Source organism: Lepidochelys olivacea (genome assembly GCF_965140295.1).
Source record: "Lepidochelys olivacea isolate rLepOli2 genome assembly, chromosome: 1".
Taxonomy (NCBI): Eukaryota; Metazoa; Chordata; order Testudines; family Cheloniidae; genus Lepidochelys; species Lepidochelys olivacea.
The window spans coordinates 334,680,138-334,696,743 of NC_140411.1; the positions used below are offsets into that span (position 1 = coordinate 334,680,138).

Sequence of the window (16,606 nt, forward strand, 5' to 3'; positions counted from 1 at the left end):
TTTTAGCCATTTTGGACCTACTGATTTCAATGGGAATTTCATGACCAATTTCTCTAGGAGCAAGACTGAGCCCTTTATAGCCTGAATCAACCATGTTTTCAATGGGACAATTCATGTGCTTTTAGCTATATGTGTGGTTAAGTACCTTGCTGAATTGGGACCATAGTTCAGAAATTCATCCTAAGCTGAACATTTGGGTAATAAGTGTCAAATTTTCAAGAGAGCCTCATTAGCTACACTTACCAAAATTGCAGGCAAATCCATTTGCAGGTGTAAAACAAATAGTTGTGTGTGCAATTCAGCATATCTGCACATATTTACACAGTTTGCTTATATGATGCAACTATGGAGTTTAGTATATTATTTATTTATATATATATATAAATTATAGGAGGCCAAAACCAAAAGGAAACTACTAATTTCAGAAGCATCATGCTACTATGGCATAGCTCAAAAATAGGTTCACTTTTAAAGTGCAGGCCAATATTCCATTATATGGACTAATGATGATGGGTATTGTGCAAAGAAAAAATATATTTTTAAATATATATAAATAAATTTAATGGTTATGTGAGTTACTTGTTCATCTGTATAAATGTTTGCAAGATTGAGTAATTGAAATGAATGGGACTGCTTATGGGAATAACTTACATGTGTGAAGCTGAATCTGTCCATATGTTCTTGCAGAGTTGGAGCCTATTAAAGTCCATATGCATTATTTTAACATAGGTAAGTAAGAGTTTGCAGAATTGGGCCTACGGATTGCTTGAGACAGCAGATTGATAGCCTGAATGACTGTCACAGATCCTCTGGAGCGATTGCCATCAATTATGTCCAAGAGAATTTAAGTTCTTGAAGTAATGTATTATGTGGTGGCCAAATATGTGCAGTAAGTCATATTCTAAGACTCTTAAGGAACTACTGTTTTAAAATACTAGTGTACACACTCAAGAGCTGACTGTTGTGCTGCATTGTTGGAAAAAGTCATTTATATAAAATAGTTAATTTTAAAATTTAATTTACAAGCAGCTGAAAGGCATGAACCCACTTGATGGGACAATAGCTGATAAAGGTTTGATTCAAAAAATAAATCTAGCTATACTAGAGGGGCATAATGCCTCTGAAACAAATATTCTCCAACAGCTTTCACCTCTCCTAAGTACAAAGGTCAGACATACATTTTTAACTAATGTGGTCGAGGCCTAAGACTCTGTTAGGGCTAATGGGATTATTCACATGCATGAACATTTACAGGATTGTATGAAGGATTACAGGTCTCAAACCCGGGCCTGTGGGTTGCGAGACATTGGCAGCTCACCTGAACCAGTTGAGAAAGGGGTTAGTAAAGATATAGTTCACCTAGGACCCCGTCCACAAAATTCCTGTTTGGGGGAAATGTCCAGCCTTACTGATTGGCTGGGATGCACTATACAAACCAGAAAGAGGCAGAGGAAGGTGTCTGAGCAGCTAGGTGAATCTTTGGTTGGCTGTTACTATGGACCCTGCCTGCTTGCGTAACTCCTGAGCCCTCCCTTCTCATTTGTTCATGCTCTCCTTAACTCAGACCCCCATCCATTCCCAGTTCCTGTTTTCCTGCTTCGCTCTAGGTCTGTGATCTTGCGCCCTAACCCGATGCTGACTACAGCTTTGATGCCTGCCTTGACTCCTGACTCTGACCACTGGCTTGGCACCAGACTCGGGCACTGACTTTTGGCTTGGAACCAGACTCTGGCTCTGGGCTTGGCCTCACTTACATTTTATAGTGCTCTAACCAGCCGGCTCAGGGGTGTGAAAAATCAGCCCCTGTGCACAGCAAGTCGGAGCGCTTTAAAGCGCTACTGTAAACAGGGAGCCGTGCTCCCAGCGCTCAGAGCTAATCCCCTCATGGAGGTGGATTACCAGGAGTGCTTCAAAGTGCTGCCATGGGAGCGCTCTTGCGACCGCGCTTTGAAGTTTCCAGAGTAGCCATGCTCTCTGATCTTTGACTCAGATTCTGACTCTGGCTTTGGTTCCAGGCTCCTGACACTAACCATTAGATTGATTGCCCAAACCCAGGTCCCTGCAGATTGTGCCACTGCAAAATAAGGCGCTGGTCCTGCAAGTTATTATGCATGTTACATAAACTGAATAAACCTACATAAAGTTAAATGTAGTTCCACTATTTAAGTCAGTGGGACTGTTTGTTCTGCACATGTGTAACTGCTTGCAAGATCAGGACCTAAAACCAAAGTTATTACAGTTTATCAGACAGCAGTATGCATTAGAAAGGAGCACTGATTATAGATTTGCTATTATACTAATGGTTCAAAGGAGTCATTATGATCTGTGAAAAAAATTATAAAACACTACACAAACACTTCAGTGGGGAACCCCACATAACAACCTATCAAATATTTTAACTCTCATATGCTCCCTGAAAGGGATGTTTTCTAATAGCTCTCCTTTTTAAATTTACACTGTACCTTTAAAACCAATCATAGAGAGATTACTGAACATGGAATTAACATGGCAAATCTTGGTCTTAAATTCACAAAAACTAGAAAAAAAGATGAGCCAAAGATGAAATTCCACCCTAGTCTCACCTTGCAGTGTCCTTCATTACAGTCTCCCAAAAACATAAGAACCAGAAAAAACAGGCAGAGCAGAGTAAAAGACAGATTCCTAAGGAAAACTCTGAACTCCATGGATCTGGTGGGTTTCACCAGACCACAATGTTATTTTAACATAATTTGTGCATGTGTGTGACTTTTATTCTGTAAAAAATCAAAATAAAGATGAAATCTACAGGCCTGCTTCAGATCCCACTGAAATCAATGACAAAACTCACATGGATTTCACAGGAAATAGGATTGGGCCCTTTATTTGCACTGTCTTGTTAAAAAAAAGAACAAAGAGATGTTCAGTGCTGCTTGATACTAACCAGATTTTCTGAAGTTTTAATCTAAGTTCTGTTTTTCAGGACTGGCATCAAAGACAAATGAAAAGCAACAGAGTTCAATCTGAAATTTCCCCTCTACTTACCCTCTCCCTGGAAGTAGATAGACTTTAACGAAAGGGTCAGAATAGCCATTGTTGTCTCGTGGAGCTAGGTTTCTTGCTTGAAGAATGTGGATGATGAGGTTGCCAAGGTGCTTGTCATAGTTGATTTGAAGCTAGAGTGGGCATTAAAATACTTGAGAATTATTTTTTCCTTTGCTTACTTAAGAATTCAGTTTTCCCCTGAAACCCTTTGCATAAATGTTTATTAAATGCAGCAACACCTATTCACATCTACTTGACAAGTGACTCATTTCAGCAGATGATTTAATCTTTCAGTGACCTGGGAGCACAGAAACAGATTCTGCTTCCTGCTAAAATGATTGTTCGCACCTCCACAAAAAAAGAGAATGACCTGGTCAACAGCCTTAGCTCTTACACTAGAGATCTCAGGTAGAGATTCTAAAACCAGCATGGTAGTGTGCGCTCCATCAGTCAGTCTTATGCACTCACAACCATAAGCCATCTCAGTCTATCCCATTGACAGTACAGGATTGTTCCCAGTCAGGGGAGTAGCCAATATTCACTCACACAGCTTCAAAGTGCACCCTCCCCATAATTTGAAATGGGCTTTTTCCCACACACCCTAAATGACCATCCTAACTTGTATCATCTTCTCTTGACTCTCAAGACTCTCTTGGCTCCTTTCTTCATTTCCCCATGTCTCTGGTGGTACTGTCCTTTTCTTCACTCTGCACCTATGGTATAGCTGTCCCATATCCCACAAACCATCAGTGTCTCTGCTCCTTATACCATATCTGCTAAAAGTTAACAAAAGAGGCTGCCAGAACCAGTTATTCCCTTAGGCTGTCTTGCTTTAAACCATGGACACTTGGCTCTCTGAGCCACTATTGAAAGTGGACTAAGGGGACAGATGTAGACAGAGGAGGAAAGGTGCTACCAGCTGCTTTCCCCAGCTCCCTAGCAGCAGCAGAAAGGGCTTCCAGCCAGGAGGTTGGGAGCTTACCCACTCTGTGGGGGCCCACCTGCACTTTGAAGTCAGTGGGACTCCCTTTTGAGTAAGGTGACCCTGAAATGGGAGCTCACATGGAATTGGGAGGCAATCCCAGCAGCAGCAGTTTCTATGCCCACCAAATTTTCATTTGCAGAGGTTAGTGAACTTTTTATTTTTAAACCACCACTGAGGTCAATTCAATTCAGATATATTCAGCTACTCAGCACTGCATGGAAAAAATTTAACTGCTTCTTGGAAAATCCACAACTTTGCTTGCATATATGTTCAGTGAATCACAGCGAGTGTCCAAGGATTGCAGATTGGAATCAAGTTCAATTTATTTTTTAGACCTTTTGAGAGCAGTAGGAATTCCCATGCCACTGTTGAATTGATCTTGTATTCCACACACTGATAATAAAGTCAGAGGTCCAAATCCGGCACTGCTTAAACCCCATGTCATCCCAATGGCTTTAGTGACATTTCAAGGGTCCAAATTACCTCAGAATCAGCCCAAATCACACAGCACAGGTTCCCTTCTGAAAACTCATTCTAAACCTAAACACGTTCAGCTGCAATAAATTCTGTATGTATTTACCTGAATTTCTCCAGTGATTGGATGGGATGTGGACTTTGTGGCTTCAGTGGGCTACCGGATGAAAAAATATAGCGAGACACATAGGTTAAACATAACAGTCTTTCAACGGTAACATTTTTACAAAGCTCGGTTTACACTGCTCTACCTACCACTTACCTTAGAAAGCCACTTTTCTGCTGACTTAATCGATTACTAATTAATTATTATTATAGTATTTTCATTGGCACGTAGTGACCTCACCTGAAATCTTTAGGGTAGGTATTGTACAAACACTGAGAAAGAAACAGTCTCAGTCCCAAATTGTTTACAGTCTAAATCAGGGATCGGCAACCTTTGGCACGCAGCCTGTCAGGGAAATCTGCTGGTGGGCCGGGACGGTTTGTTTACCTGCAGCATCTGCAGGTTCAGCCGATCGCAGCTCCCACTGGCCGCGGTTCACCATTCCAGGCCAATGGGGGCTGCGGGAAGCGGTGCCGGCCAAGGGATGTGCTGACCGCCACTTCCCGCAGCCCCCATTGGCCTGGAATGGTGAACCGCGGCCAGTGAGAGCTGCGATCGCCCGAACCTGCAGATGCTGCAGGTAAACAAACCGGCCCAGCCCACCAGCGGATTTCCCTGACAAGCCGCGTGCCAAAGGCTGCCGATCCTGGGTCTAAACAGATAAGACAGACAACATCCGGGAGGAAAAGAAGTAGCATCATTCTCATTTGACAGAGAGGGAACTGGAGCACAGAGATTAAGGGTAAGTCTACACTACAGCAGCAGAGCTACAGCGCTGCAGCTGTGCCACTGTAGTGTAGATGCTTCTGACATTGGCAGAAGAGGCAGAGGTAGAGGCAGTTAATTCCCCTCTCCGAAAGATGGTAGCTACAGTAGGGGGTGGATTGACCTAACTATCTCACACAGGGTGTGACATTTTTCATAGCTCTGAGTGAGGTAGTTGTGTCAATCTAATTTTTAGGTGTAGACCAGACCTAATTGACTTTCCAGAGATGGCACAGCTGGATTTCGGTAGAGATGCATGGATTAAACTACTTTAGGTCAAGGCCAATTATTTTCCCATCAACCTCTTGGATGATCACAGAGAAGAGGATGAAAGTGAGTGAATTTTCAAGTGGACGTGACAATTCCAAATCAGTTTCTGTTGATAGTCATTCATTGATTCTTAAGTATCATCTTCCATGCCCATCAATTTGTTCATGTCACTGCACTCTTTGAATCTTTCCACTGGCTCCCCATCTACTATGATATCAAATTTAAGCTTCTGGTCCCCTTCTTCAAATCTCTGTATATCCCTGCCTCTTCCTATTTATTCTCCTTTATTGAGGTCCATGAATTGCTGAAAAGGACAAAAGCATTCCTAGATAATTATGTTTCTTCAATTTAAGACAAATTTCACCATTTGTTTGATATCCTCTTTCATTATATGATGGTGTCCTTGAGCCAGCCTGGAGCTGCTTCCATTCTTCCAATGACTGGTCATGCAACCTGGGTCTATCAGGTTCTACAGCAAAGGTTTCAATACTTTTATATTCTCTCCATACCTGATTCCTTGGTTGATGCAGCAGACAATGAGAGTTCTAAACAAAGACAAACTCACTATTCTTACAGCCAGTAAACAAATGCTCAGAAGATTGACCTCCTTCTAACTTGCAGATGTGAATTGCAACCTGCCAGGCATTCTAGGTCCATACGACACCTCTCGCTGTGCTAAGGTCATGCTGTAAAATATGTGTCACAGCTACTGCCGTCCTCAAGAGGTCAAAGAGAATGTGTCAATGCATTGAAAAGCAACAGTTCAAGATGAGACAGGGGCTCATCTTGAGCAGGGGCTGGAGCCCCTGGGTTGTGCATATGTTGAACCATGACTAAGGGCAGTGCAGTGTCCTTTCCTGCCTGGGTGCATGAAATGGGAGCAGTTCCCTAGTCTCCTTGTGTGTAGGAATTAGCGCTGGTTTGAAAAATTCAGATGCAATACAGTTTTGTTGGAATTTGCAATTTGTCAAAATCAAAAGGTTGTGCAGAAAGTACGGTTCAATTTCAGTGGAAACTCCACTGGCAACCAGACAGGATTCTGACTAAACCCTGCCGTGTTTCCTGCCAGCTCTCACACTCAGATCCTCAGCAGCACTTCTGTCAGGGAGCCAAGATCCTGGAAGGCCCAGCTCCCAAGCTCAAGGCTCCTTGGTAGCCTGGGCTCCTAAGATCCCTGGTATCCCGTCAGCCCACCAGGCAGACTGCCTCCCAGTCAGGGAGCCCTGGCTTCTGGAGTCCATAGCTTTAGGGCAACCAGGCAGGCAGACTGCCCTGGAGCCAGGGCTTTGCTCCCTTTTGCAGAAAATCTTGAATCGGAATGAAACCAAATTTTGAAATATCAAAATCCTCCAAAAAACGGAACTACATTTCCCCCCCAGCTCTAGTAAGGACTGCAATTGCTGCTGGACCTCGCTCAGGGTGACTCACATAGGGAGGGGGATGAAGGAAAATCCTCTTTGTGTTCTTCCCCCACCTCTGCGCAAGAGATAGGCACAAACTGGCCCAATGTATTCTATTGAATAAATATTGTAAAATTCTGCAGGAACTGGAAATGAACCTAACCCCTATATTCAAATGTTGTAGTTAAGGGCAATCTCTAATAGGAACATAGAAATTCTTTTTTGACACTGGCTTCTACACAGTGTTTGGAGGAATACCCCACCCTCTCCTGCCACATTAATGTCACATGAATAAGTGCCATGGGGAAACACATGTTCCTGCCCCCAGATGGTTGTGCGTTAGGAGAGTACTGAGAATTGGTGACCCTGGTAATTTTTCTCCTATGACTAGTGCAGCAGCAGAGACTACTGTCACGCATCTGGTCTGTGTCTGATCTTTTTTAGAATCTTACAAAGCAATTGGACTCATTACCCTGGAGGACAATTATAAAATTAATGCTACATTACATAACAAATTCCTGTTATGTTTAAGTTTATTGTCTACACATTTCATCGAGTTTCTCCTTGTTATTTTATTAGGAGACTAGTTAAATAAGACTGTTAAATATGACTCTAGAGACCTGAGTTCTGGCCTCAGCTCTCTCACTGGAATACTGGATGACCTTGGGCAACTTACTTCACCTGCTTGTGCCACAGTTTCCCCCTATGTAAAATGCCTCCTTTGTAAAGGGCTCTGAGATCTGGCAAGGTATTTTTTATGATAATAAATGGGCTTCTCAACTTTTTTTTAATGATATACTTGTATAATATCTTCTCTTACTCGTCTTCTTTACATGCTAAACAGTCCAAGGGCCAAATTTGCTGATGACATAAGTGGGCCTAACTCCACTGATTTCTGTAGGGTTACACCTGCTTATACTGCCAGTTAAATGAATCCTAATCTGTTCTGAAGAATCTCCTTGTCTCTAGTTGCTTGGCCTTTTTTATTTCTGCGGTGCTCTTTTTGAGATGAGGTTACCAAAAGTAAATGAAATATTCAGGCTAAGGACAAACCATCAATTTATATAAAGACATAATCATATTTTCTATATTGTTCTCTGTGTTCTTAATGCAACCTAATCTCTTACTTGATCTGTGGACTGCCAGTGCATATTAAGCTGTCTTCTTTGTTATACTATCTATCTTGACTCCTAGATCTTTATCTTTAAATGTTGCAGCTGTTTCAGAATCCATGAGTGAGTACAAACTATTATGAAGTTTTCTTTCACTGTGCCTCGGCCTTGAATTTGCTTACATTGAATTTAATCCATGGCCATAGTGCCTCATTATGCAGAACTCTGCTCCCCTGTGCTGCATGGTGATGATGGAAACAAAGGGGCTAAAAGATGGGTAGGAAGCAGACATGACATGAAGAAGTAGGAGAGTAATGCATACATGTCACAATCCATATGGATGGCAGAGAATGGGAGCTTATGCTCTTTGAGGCATGGTCCCCACAGAAAAAAACCAACAGTAGATTCCTAGCAGAAATGTGCGTGGGAGTTACTGACGAAGTGGGTATTCACCCACGAAAGCTTATGCTCCAATACGTCTGTTAGTCTATAAGGTGCCACAGGACTCTTTGGTGCTCCTTGTTGCACTAACTTCTCAGAGAAGTGATTAAAGGGCAATGGAAGAGCTAAAGGCATCACAGCTTCTGAGTAAGACCTAATACCTGGTAGAGATTGACCCAAGAAGCAGACTTGGAGGACTAGCTCGCTGTGTGGATACACCCGAGATACATAGGGATGAATCCATTTTTAAATGGACCATGTCATTTCTATGGCAATTTGCTCTGTCTCCTCCAGAAGGCCACAAAACCCTCCTCCCCAACCAGGAGAATTGGTAAGTCCCCATTATCCTACCTATCTGTGCTCAACAGAGGTGTGTACAGGCTTTCCTTACCAGACTCCTGGCCCAACTGTCAAAAATCTGCTTTTCTTACCAGACTCCTCCTAACATCCCCCCACATCCACTACATCTCCCATGATGCACTGCAGTGATGGGACTCCCACAATGCCCCACACAACACAGTCAGAGGGAGGGAGGAGTGCATCATGGGAAGTGTAGTCCAGCCAAGAAGCCTAGTCCATAGGAGAGAACAGGACATGAAGCACCTGAACTACAATTCCCAGGGGGCACCACAGCCCCATGGGCAGATGCAGTTTAACAACTCCTAAAATTAGCCACTTAACCTTTGAAAAAAACATTCAAAGACACTATTGACTAAAATTTACTTCTTAATTCATAGCCTATGCATCATTTAAATCCTATTTAAGCTCTCACAACAGGGCTTAAATGGTTCATAAGAATGTAAGAACAGCCATACTGAGCAGACTAATGGTCCATCTAGCCAAGTATCCTGTCTCCAACTGTGTCCAGTGCTAGATGCTTCAGAGGGAATGAGCAGAAAGAGGCAATTATTGAGAGATCCATCCCCTGTCATTCAATCCCAGCTTCTGTCAGTTCACAGGCCTTGTCCTGGCCCCCAGCAAAGGAATGAATGTTACTTGTTGATAGCTCAGGGCAGATTTTCATTAGGTGGTGCTTAAAAATGCTGAAGTCTGTCTACACTATAGCTGACAAGACTGGTATCATTGGTTAACTGGACTACAGATACAAGCTATTCTAGGGTGGATGCAGCCTTATTTTTCAAAACTTAGAAACTCACAAATGCTACAGCTGATTCATCACAAATATTGGGTAAAAAAAAAAATCTTCTGCCAGGAAACACCATCTGATAAACTTTAGTCTGAAAGCAGGGGTTGTGTGGTTTTCCAAACTGAACTTATAATGCAAAGCTATTTACACCTTTTAACTAAGATGTCACTGGGGCTCCATAGTGTGTATCTGCAAAAACACACATACACTATATAGAACATTGTAAATTCCTCTGTTAAGCTTTAACAACTTTACAGCCTTTTAAAATGATCCTTATTCATTCTTTATGCTCCAATTCAGCAAAACACTTAAGCACACACTTCAATTTAAATATTCAAGTAGAGTTTTTTTAAGTCAGTTGATTGAAATGTCACTCTGTGGGACTGACCACATGCTCAAAGTGAGGCACATGATTAAGTATCTTGCTGAATCAGGGCATTATTAAAGATTAATTTGGCAGAAGGAAAAGCAACTCACTGCTGTTTCAGAAAGGACTTAGAAAGGCAGCCTATTCTTCTTTAAGAGGCAAAGAAAATTGTTCCTGATGGACATTTTATAGCCAGATGCCTAGTATCCAGCATGTAATCTGAACTTCAACACGATTGTGCATCAGTTTAGAAAAAGAAATAGACTTGTACAAGACATAACCCATTCATGGCTCAAAATGTTAACTCCCTTCTCTGCCTCATCATTCAATTTCTTTTGTTACATTTCTTTTTCCATAGAAGAACTGGTGCTTTGTAATGCTGTGAAACTTCCTAGGGAAGGCTGTCATTATTGTGATGGGGAGCTCTTGTAATGCCAGGCTCTGATGTTATGCTCTATCACTCTCTATGGTAATGGGACAAATTATTAAATATGATGGAATCTGCATTACAGGATATCAAAGAGACTCCTACATCATTTTTGAAGTACATCAAATGTGCTATACAAAAACCTTTAAGCAGAAGATTTTATCGACTACCAAAAGGAAGACCTAGACACTTTGAAACATTTAGACCATCATGAAACTTTTGCAAATGTGATGGATCAAGGTTGTATTCTGACTGCCAATGTCGTAAATCAAAAGTAGAAGGGAGCTCCAAATTGAATAAGTTATAATACTGCGATCTAATAGATCTCAGTAGAGTTATGAACTTGTTGTGTAGATCAAGAAACAGAATCATAGAATCATAGAATATCAGGGTTGGAAGGGACGTCAGGATGTCATCTAGTCCAACCCCCTGCTCAAAGCAGGACCAATCCCCAACTAAATCATCCCAGCCAGGGCTTTGTCAAGCCTGACCTTAAAAACTTCTAAGGAAGGAGATTCCACCACCTCCCTAGGTAACACATTCCAGTGTTTCACCAGCCTCATAGTGAAAAAGTTTTTCCTAATATCCAACCTAAATCTCCCCCACTGCAACTTGAGACCATTACTCCTTGTTCTGTCATCTGCTACCACTGAGAACAGTCTAGAGCTATCCTCTTTGGAACCCCCTTTCAGGTAGCTGAAAGCAGCTATCAAATCCCCCCTCATTCTTCTCTTCCGTAGACTAAACATCCCCAGTTCCCTCAGCCTCTCCTCATAACTCATGTGTTCCAGTCCCCTAATCATTTTTGTTGCCCTCCGCTGGACTCTTTCCAATTTTTCCACATCCTTCTTGTAGTGAGGGGCCCAAAACTGGACACAGTCCTCCAGATGAGGCCTCCCCAGTGTCGAATAGAGGGGAACGATTACGTCCCTCGATCTGCTGGCAATGCCCCTACTTATACATCCCAAAATGCCATTGCCTTCTTCGCAACAAGGGCACACTGTTGACTCGTATCCAGCTTCTCGTCCACTGTAACCCCTAGGTCCTTTTCTGCAGAACTGCTGCCAAGCCATTTGGTCCCTAGTCTGTAGCGGTGCATGGGATTCTTCCATCCTAAGTGCAGGACTCTGCACTTGTCCTTGTTGAACCTCATCAGATTTCTTTTGGCCCAATCCTCCAATTTGTCTAGGTCCCTCTGTATCCTATCCCTACCCTCCAGCGTATCTACCTCTCCTCCCAGTTTAGTGTCATCTGCAAACTTGCTGAGGGTGCAATCCACACCATCCTCCAGATCATTTATGAAGATATTGAACAAAACCGGCCCCAGGACCGACCCTTGGGGCACTCTACTTGATACCGGCTGCCAACTAGACATGGAGCCATTGATCACTACCCGTTGAGCCCGACAATCTAGCCAGCTTTCTATCCATCTTATAGTCCAGAAGCCACGATATGTCAGTGATAGGAATGATTATTATATAGGGAATATATACTTTTGATATGACTTATAGAAAAAAGAGTTTTTAATTACTTAATCTTCTTAATGTGAATGCCAAGACCCATTTTACTTCATTTTTAAGAAGTACATTTATAAAACAAGAATGCATATTGGATTGCTTTTCCTCTGTGAAACATTATGGGTTTAATATGTACCTTTCTGGCATGAAGTAGCTTGTGTTTAACCCATCTATGGGATTTCTGTCCAGTCCCCTCAGTAAAAGTTTGCCCTCCTGCTATATTTATTCCTCTTCCCTTAAGGACAATAATTTACCCTCAAACTAAAGTGGCCAACAAACAGAGGAAGGCTCTTATCTAAAAGGCACACAGTTTTCTCAGGATCTGGACCAAGACTGCGGAACTCACGTAAAGGATCATCATTAAAAGCATAACCTATCTCACTGATGCAGCTTTCCCACAGCAACTCTCTAAAAAACTCCTGATTATAAGTCTGAGCTTGTTCCTGCTGGGTCAGCAGAAGGAGATACAGAGAGATTCTTGTGTTTACCTCTCACAGAAGGTACTTAGATCCACAATTTACTTAAATTGTAAGCTCTTTGGGGAAGGGACCATCTTTTTTCTGTGTTTGTACGGCACCTAGCACAATGGGGTCCTGGCTCATGCCTAGTGTTCCTAGGTGCTACCACAGTACAAATAAATAAATAAAGAATGACAAAAATAATGGGAGACCTTATAAAATCCTATACAGAGCTCTAAATATAGATAATTAAGTAGCTAGGAAGTGCATTACTTTCACATTTGGAACTATTCTTAATGTTCAGCTTTTCACTTGTCCTAATAGCTTCCTTTAGAAAAGATTTGAGCACTCTTCCTTACAAATTGCACAAGGAGTGCAATCCTTCCAACGTTGATTTCTACTGCAGGCAACAAGTCTTTTGATGAAAATGTAGCAAAGTCATGCATAACTTTATAGCCCTTTTTCCCCCAACTTCCCATATGAAAAATATTGCTAATGCCTTTTGAATGTGTGTTTGGTATCTCAGGCATAAAGCAGTTCAGCTGAGAAATGAACAATATTTGTCAAAGAAGATCTGAGGGTACAATTAATAACTAACTCATACTGTTGTTTAGTGAGAAAGGCAGAGCTTGATGTTAACGTTGTTGTTAACTCTCTTCCTGGTACTCAAAGCAATTATTATCAGTACTGCAACTATGATTATTTATCCTTTATAACACTTCAGTATTTGGCTCAGCACTGTGCACGTCATAGATAGTCTCCCCCTGTGTTTTTCTGGGTGAAGTCCTGGCCCCAATGAATACGTCTACACTGCAGTTAGATACCTGTTGCTGGCCCCTGCCAGATGACTCAGGCTTGTAGGGCTCAGGCCAAGGGGCAGTTCACCTGCAGTGTAGACATTCAGGCTTGGGCTGCACCTCACCCATCTTGCAGGGTCTTCGAACCTGGGCCCCAGCCCAAGCCTGAACATCTACACTGAAGTTAAACAGCCTTTAGACCAGCCACAGGTTTTTAATTGCAGTGTAGACCAGATGTGGTCAATGGAGTTCTGGCTTCACTAAAGCTGGTATTTCACCACAGAGTAGACAGGATGCACATGAAAGACCAGAGAAAGGATGAGCAGGACAATCTTTTTGCTAAAGCACTCAAATTGGACTAAAGATATCTTGGTTCAATTCCTGGCTGTCACACACTTCCTCTGTGATCTTGGGTAAGTCACATCATCTTTGTACCTCAGTTCCCCACCTATAAAATAGGAACAATAATATTCTTCTCTGTCAGGAGGGTGTGGTGAGGGTAAATTAATTTACATGTGTGAGTCACTCTGTTGCTACAGTGGAGAGGTCATGTAGGTAGATAATTACTCACTTCTTGTGACCACGTTTTACTCACTGGACAACTGAGAAGCGTATCAAAAGTGGAAGCATCTTACCTTGCTGCTGTGTCGTTTTTTGCTCACTGAGGGTGAACCAGGCTGGCCGGGACTGGGAACAGCACTGGAGGAGGCAGAGGGAGTGCCAGAATGGACATGAGATCCCTTCTCCACTGCTGAGGAAGCAACCAAAGGGGACTGCTGTAGGGAAACCTTTTGGAGCTCCGCAGCCAGCTGCTTAGGATCGACCCCTGGGGACTTCGCCTTGTCTACTGGATTGAGGTAAAAGAGCTTTACATTGATAATTGCTAAACCATTCAGTCCTCCGGCTATTCCAGCAGTGGGTCAACACACTAAATAAATAAACAACGTTGTCAGATTGCCTGCTTTTATTTCCACTAATTGAAGATCTGACTCCACATTTCAGTGCAAAAAGAACTTGAAAACAACAGGTCCCCTTCTCCACCCACTCAACACCAAGTCATCAAACCCCAGCTATCACATAAACCGTTTAGGAGAAATCTTCCTTAGGCAGCAAGGGAAGTTTGCCTTTGTTACAGTAAGATTAGAGATGATTGGCCAGATCCTCGGCTGATAATTAGCCAGAGCCTCAGCTGCTGATTTACACCAGCTGAAGACCTGGCCCCATACCTATAGCTTCTAGAACTCTTCCAGTTTTGTTAAGAACCCGTACTTTGGTATGACAACAGTTCATCCAAAATCTTTTGTTTAAATAACTGAGTAATAAAGTCAAGTCACTGCTGAGCAAATTCATGCAAAAAGAAAAGGACTAAGAAAGGATCTGAGCACGAAAGAGACTCTGAAGTCTGGAATGGAAGACTTCATAAGCTAATCAGAGCAGAGAACATTTATTTTAAAGAAATTTAGGAAATAAAGTCACATACCAGACATTTCATGAGTTTCTGCTATGTGCTTAAAGTGCAAACAAAACTTTGTCTATACCATTCACAATTTTCAGCTGTGGTGCTTATGGCCATCCAGTACATACATTTGAAAGCAATCTGCTTTCACCTACCAGCCTTTACTGGGTCATGCAGTTCCAAATGCTGGGGATTCTCAGAATCTGAGAGCATGTTGAGGTCCCTAAAGAAAGCAATGAGAAGCCTGAGACAAAAGAAACTCTTTCCTTATACCCTCATTATTTTATTAAGTCGATAAATGAGACGTGATTAATGACAGAAAGCAGCTCCCAAGCATGGCCCCTTCTTAGCTGATACAGATTTGCAATGCTGTTAAAGTCAAATGTGCTGAGAAAAATTATTCTTTTAAGGTGAAATCTTTAATGGATTGAATGTAAGATTATATTGAAATACATACATGTCTCATGGTGTTTAGATGAGTTACAGCTTCCATCCTAATATAACATGTTTCAACAGAAGTCATGGGAGGACTAAATTCTTATCTGCTTACACTGGCCAACCCCACTGAATTCAATGGGATTGTACCTGTGCAATGAGAGGAGAATTTGTCCTAGAGAGGGAGACATCATTCTGGATAAAAACATAATTAGCTAAAATCTCTTTTAACTCATCCCTTTGTTGTATTTTAATTATTTATTATGGAACAAATAAACCTCCAAAAGTCACACTGAACCCTTTTTCTAGTTATTTATAAATGTACAAATCCTCAAGGCTAGCAAAGGTTCCACCTTAACAATTGTAAATCAAAAAAAGCAATGAAAAGCCAAAAAAAATGGAAACAGAAAGATGGGGAAAAACTCACAGTCTTACACATATTTCTGCTTCCCCACTTTGTTGACTAATGATACTCTGGACTTCTTCGTAAGTTCTTGCAGTCAAGGGGATGCCATTCCATTCCAACACCTGCATTCCTAGGACAGCAGAATAGCAAAGAGTGAAATACTGTTGCTATGTGACCCAGCCGTTAACTTAAAGTGCATGATTTGATGTGACATTCAGAAAATCTGTTGTACATGGTCTTTGGTACATTACATTACCAAACAACTTTCACTGCACACTGATAAGATTAATGAATGTTATGATGCCATCAGCTTACCTATATGACTCAGTTGGCAGCTGAACATCCTTCTGGCTGTTCATGCACATTGCATAAAATGCTTTGTCTGGGTTGCATGATAGTGAAAGATTTTTAGAACATCAAAATACAGGCACACTGGCCAATGTATTAAAGAAATCACCATTCTATGAATCAGACATTTCCTAGCGAACTAACATCTGTGAATTAGGCTAAGCTGACATTCCCAGCTTGCTGGCAAACAGCTGCTGAGTGTCTGTGGTAAGAAATGCAACAGCAATGGCCTAACTTTGTGGGAGAGGTGTGTAAATGCTGGGCCATTGTTTGTATTCTGACATTAAAAAATAAAATAAGAGAGGACCATATCAATGAAGTTAGGCCAATTTACACCAAGTGAAGACATTTCAAAATGTCTGAAATCAGCCTTGATAAATTGTCTTGGAAATGTACAAGCTCAGGCATGGATTCTGCTTACCCACCTTTCACCAGGAGGGGAGTGATGATGCGTGTGCATTGGGTGAAGATAAGTAACTTACTATCGGGGTGGAGGAAATCTGAGTCTGGGGTGAACGGAATTGCATAGGGCTCTCCTAAATGTATGCATTATTATATGTGTCTGTTCTAATTGTCCTAAGGCCTGATCCTGCAAAGACTTACTATAGAACGTAATGCCATGAGCTGGCCCATTCAATTTACAGTAGTAAGCACTATGCAGGATTAAGCCCCCC

The 16,606-nt window shown here is 41.9% G+C and overlaps 1 protein-coding gene across 1 annotated transcript in view; it reads right to left on the minus strand.

The window, feature by feature from the left end:
• Positions 1 to 16,606, minus strand: part of PCLO (piccolo presynaptic cytomatrix protein) — a gene marked incomplete at its 5' end in the record, with an annotated part of 521,208 nt that overhangs the window by 90,927 nt on the left and 413,675 nt on the right. The window contains 5 exons of the mRNA XM_084610084.1: positions 3,022 to 3,152; positions 4,587 to 4,637; positions 13,923 to 14,134; positions 14,899 to 14,966; positions 15,606 to 15,714. Coding sequence (XP_084466210.1) covers positions 3,022 to 3,152; positions 4,587 to 4,637; positions 13,923 to 14,134; positions 14,899 to 14,966; positions 15,606 to 15,714 — 571 coding nt within the window. The remainder of the gene's footprint in view (positions 1 to 3,021; positions 3,153 to 4,586; positions 4,638 to 13,922; positions 14,135 to 14,898; positions 14,967 to 15,605; positions 15,715 to 16,606) is intronic.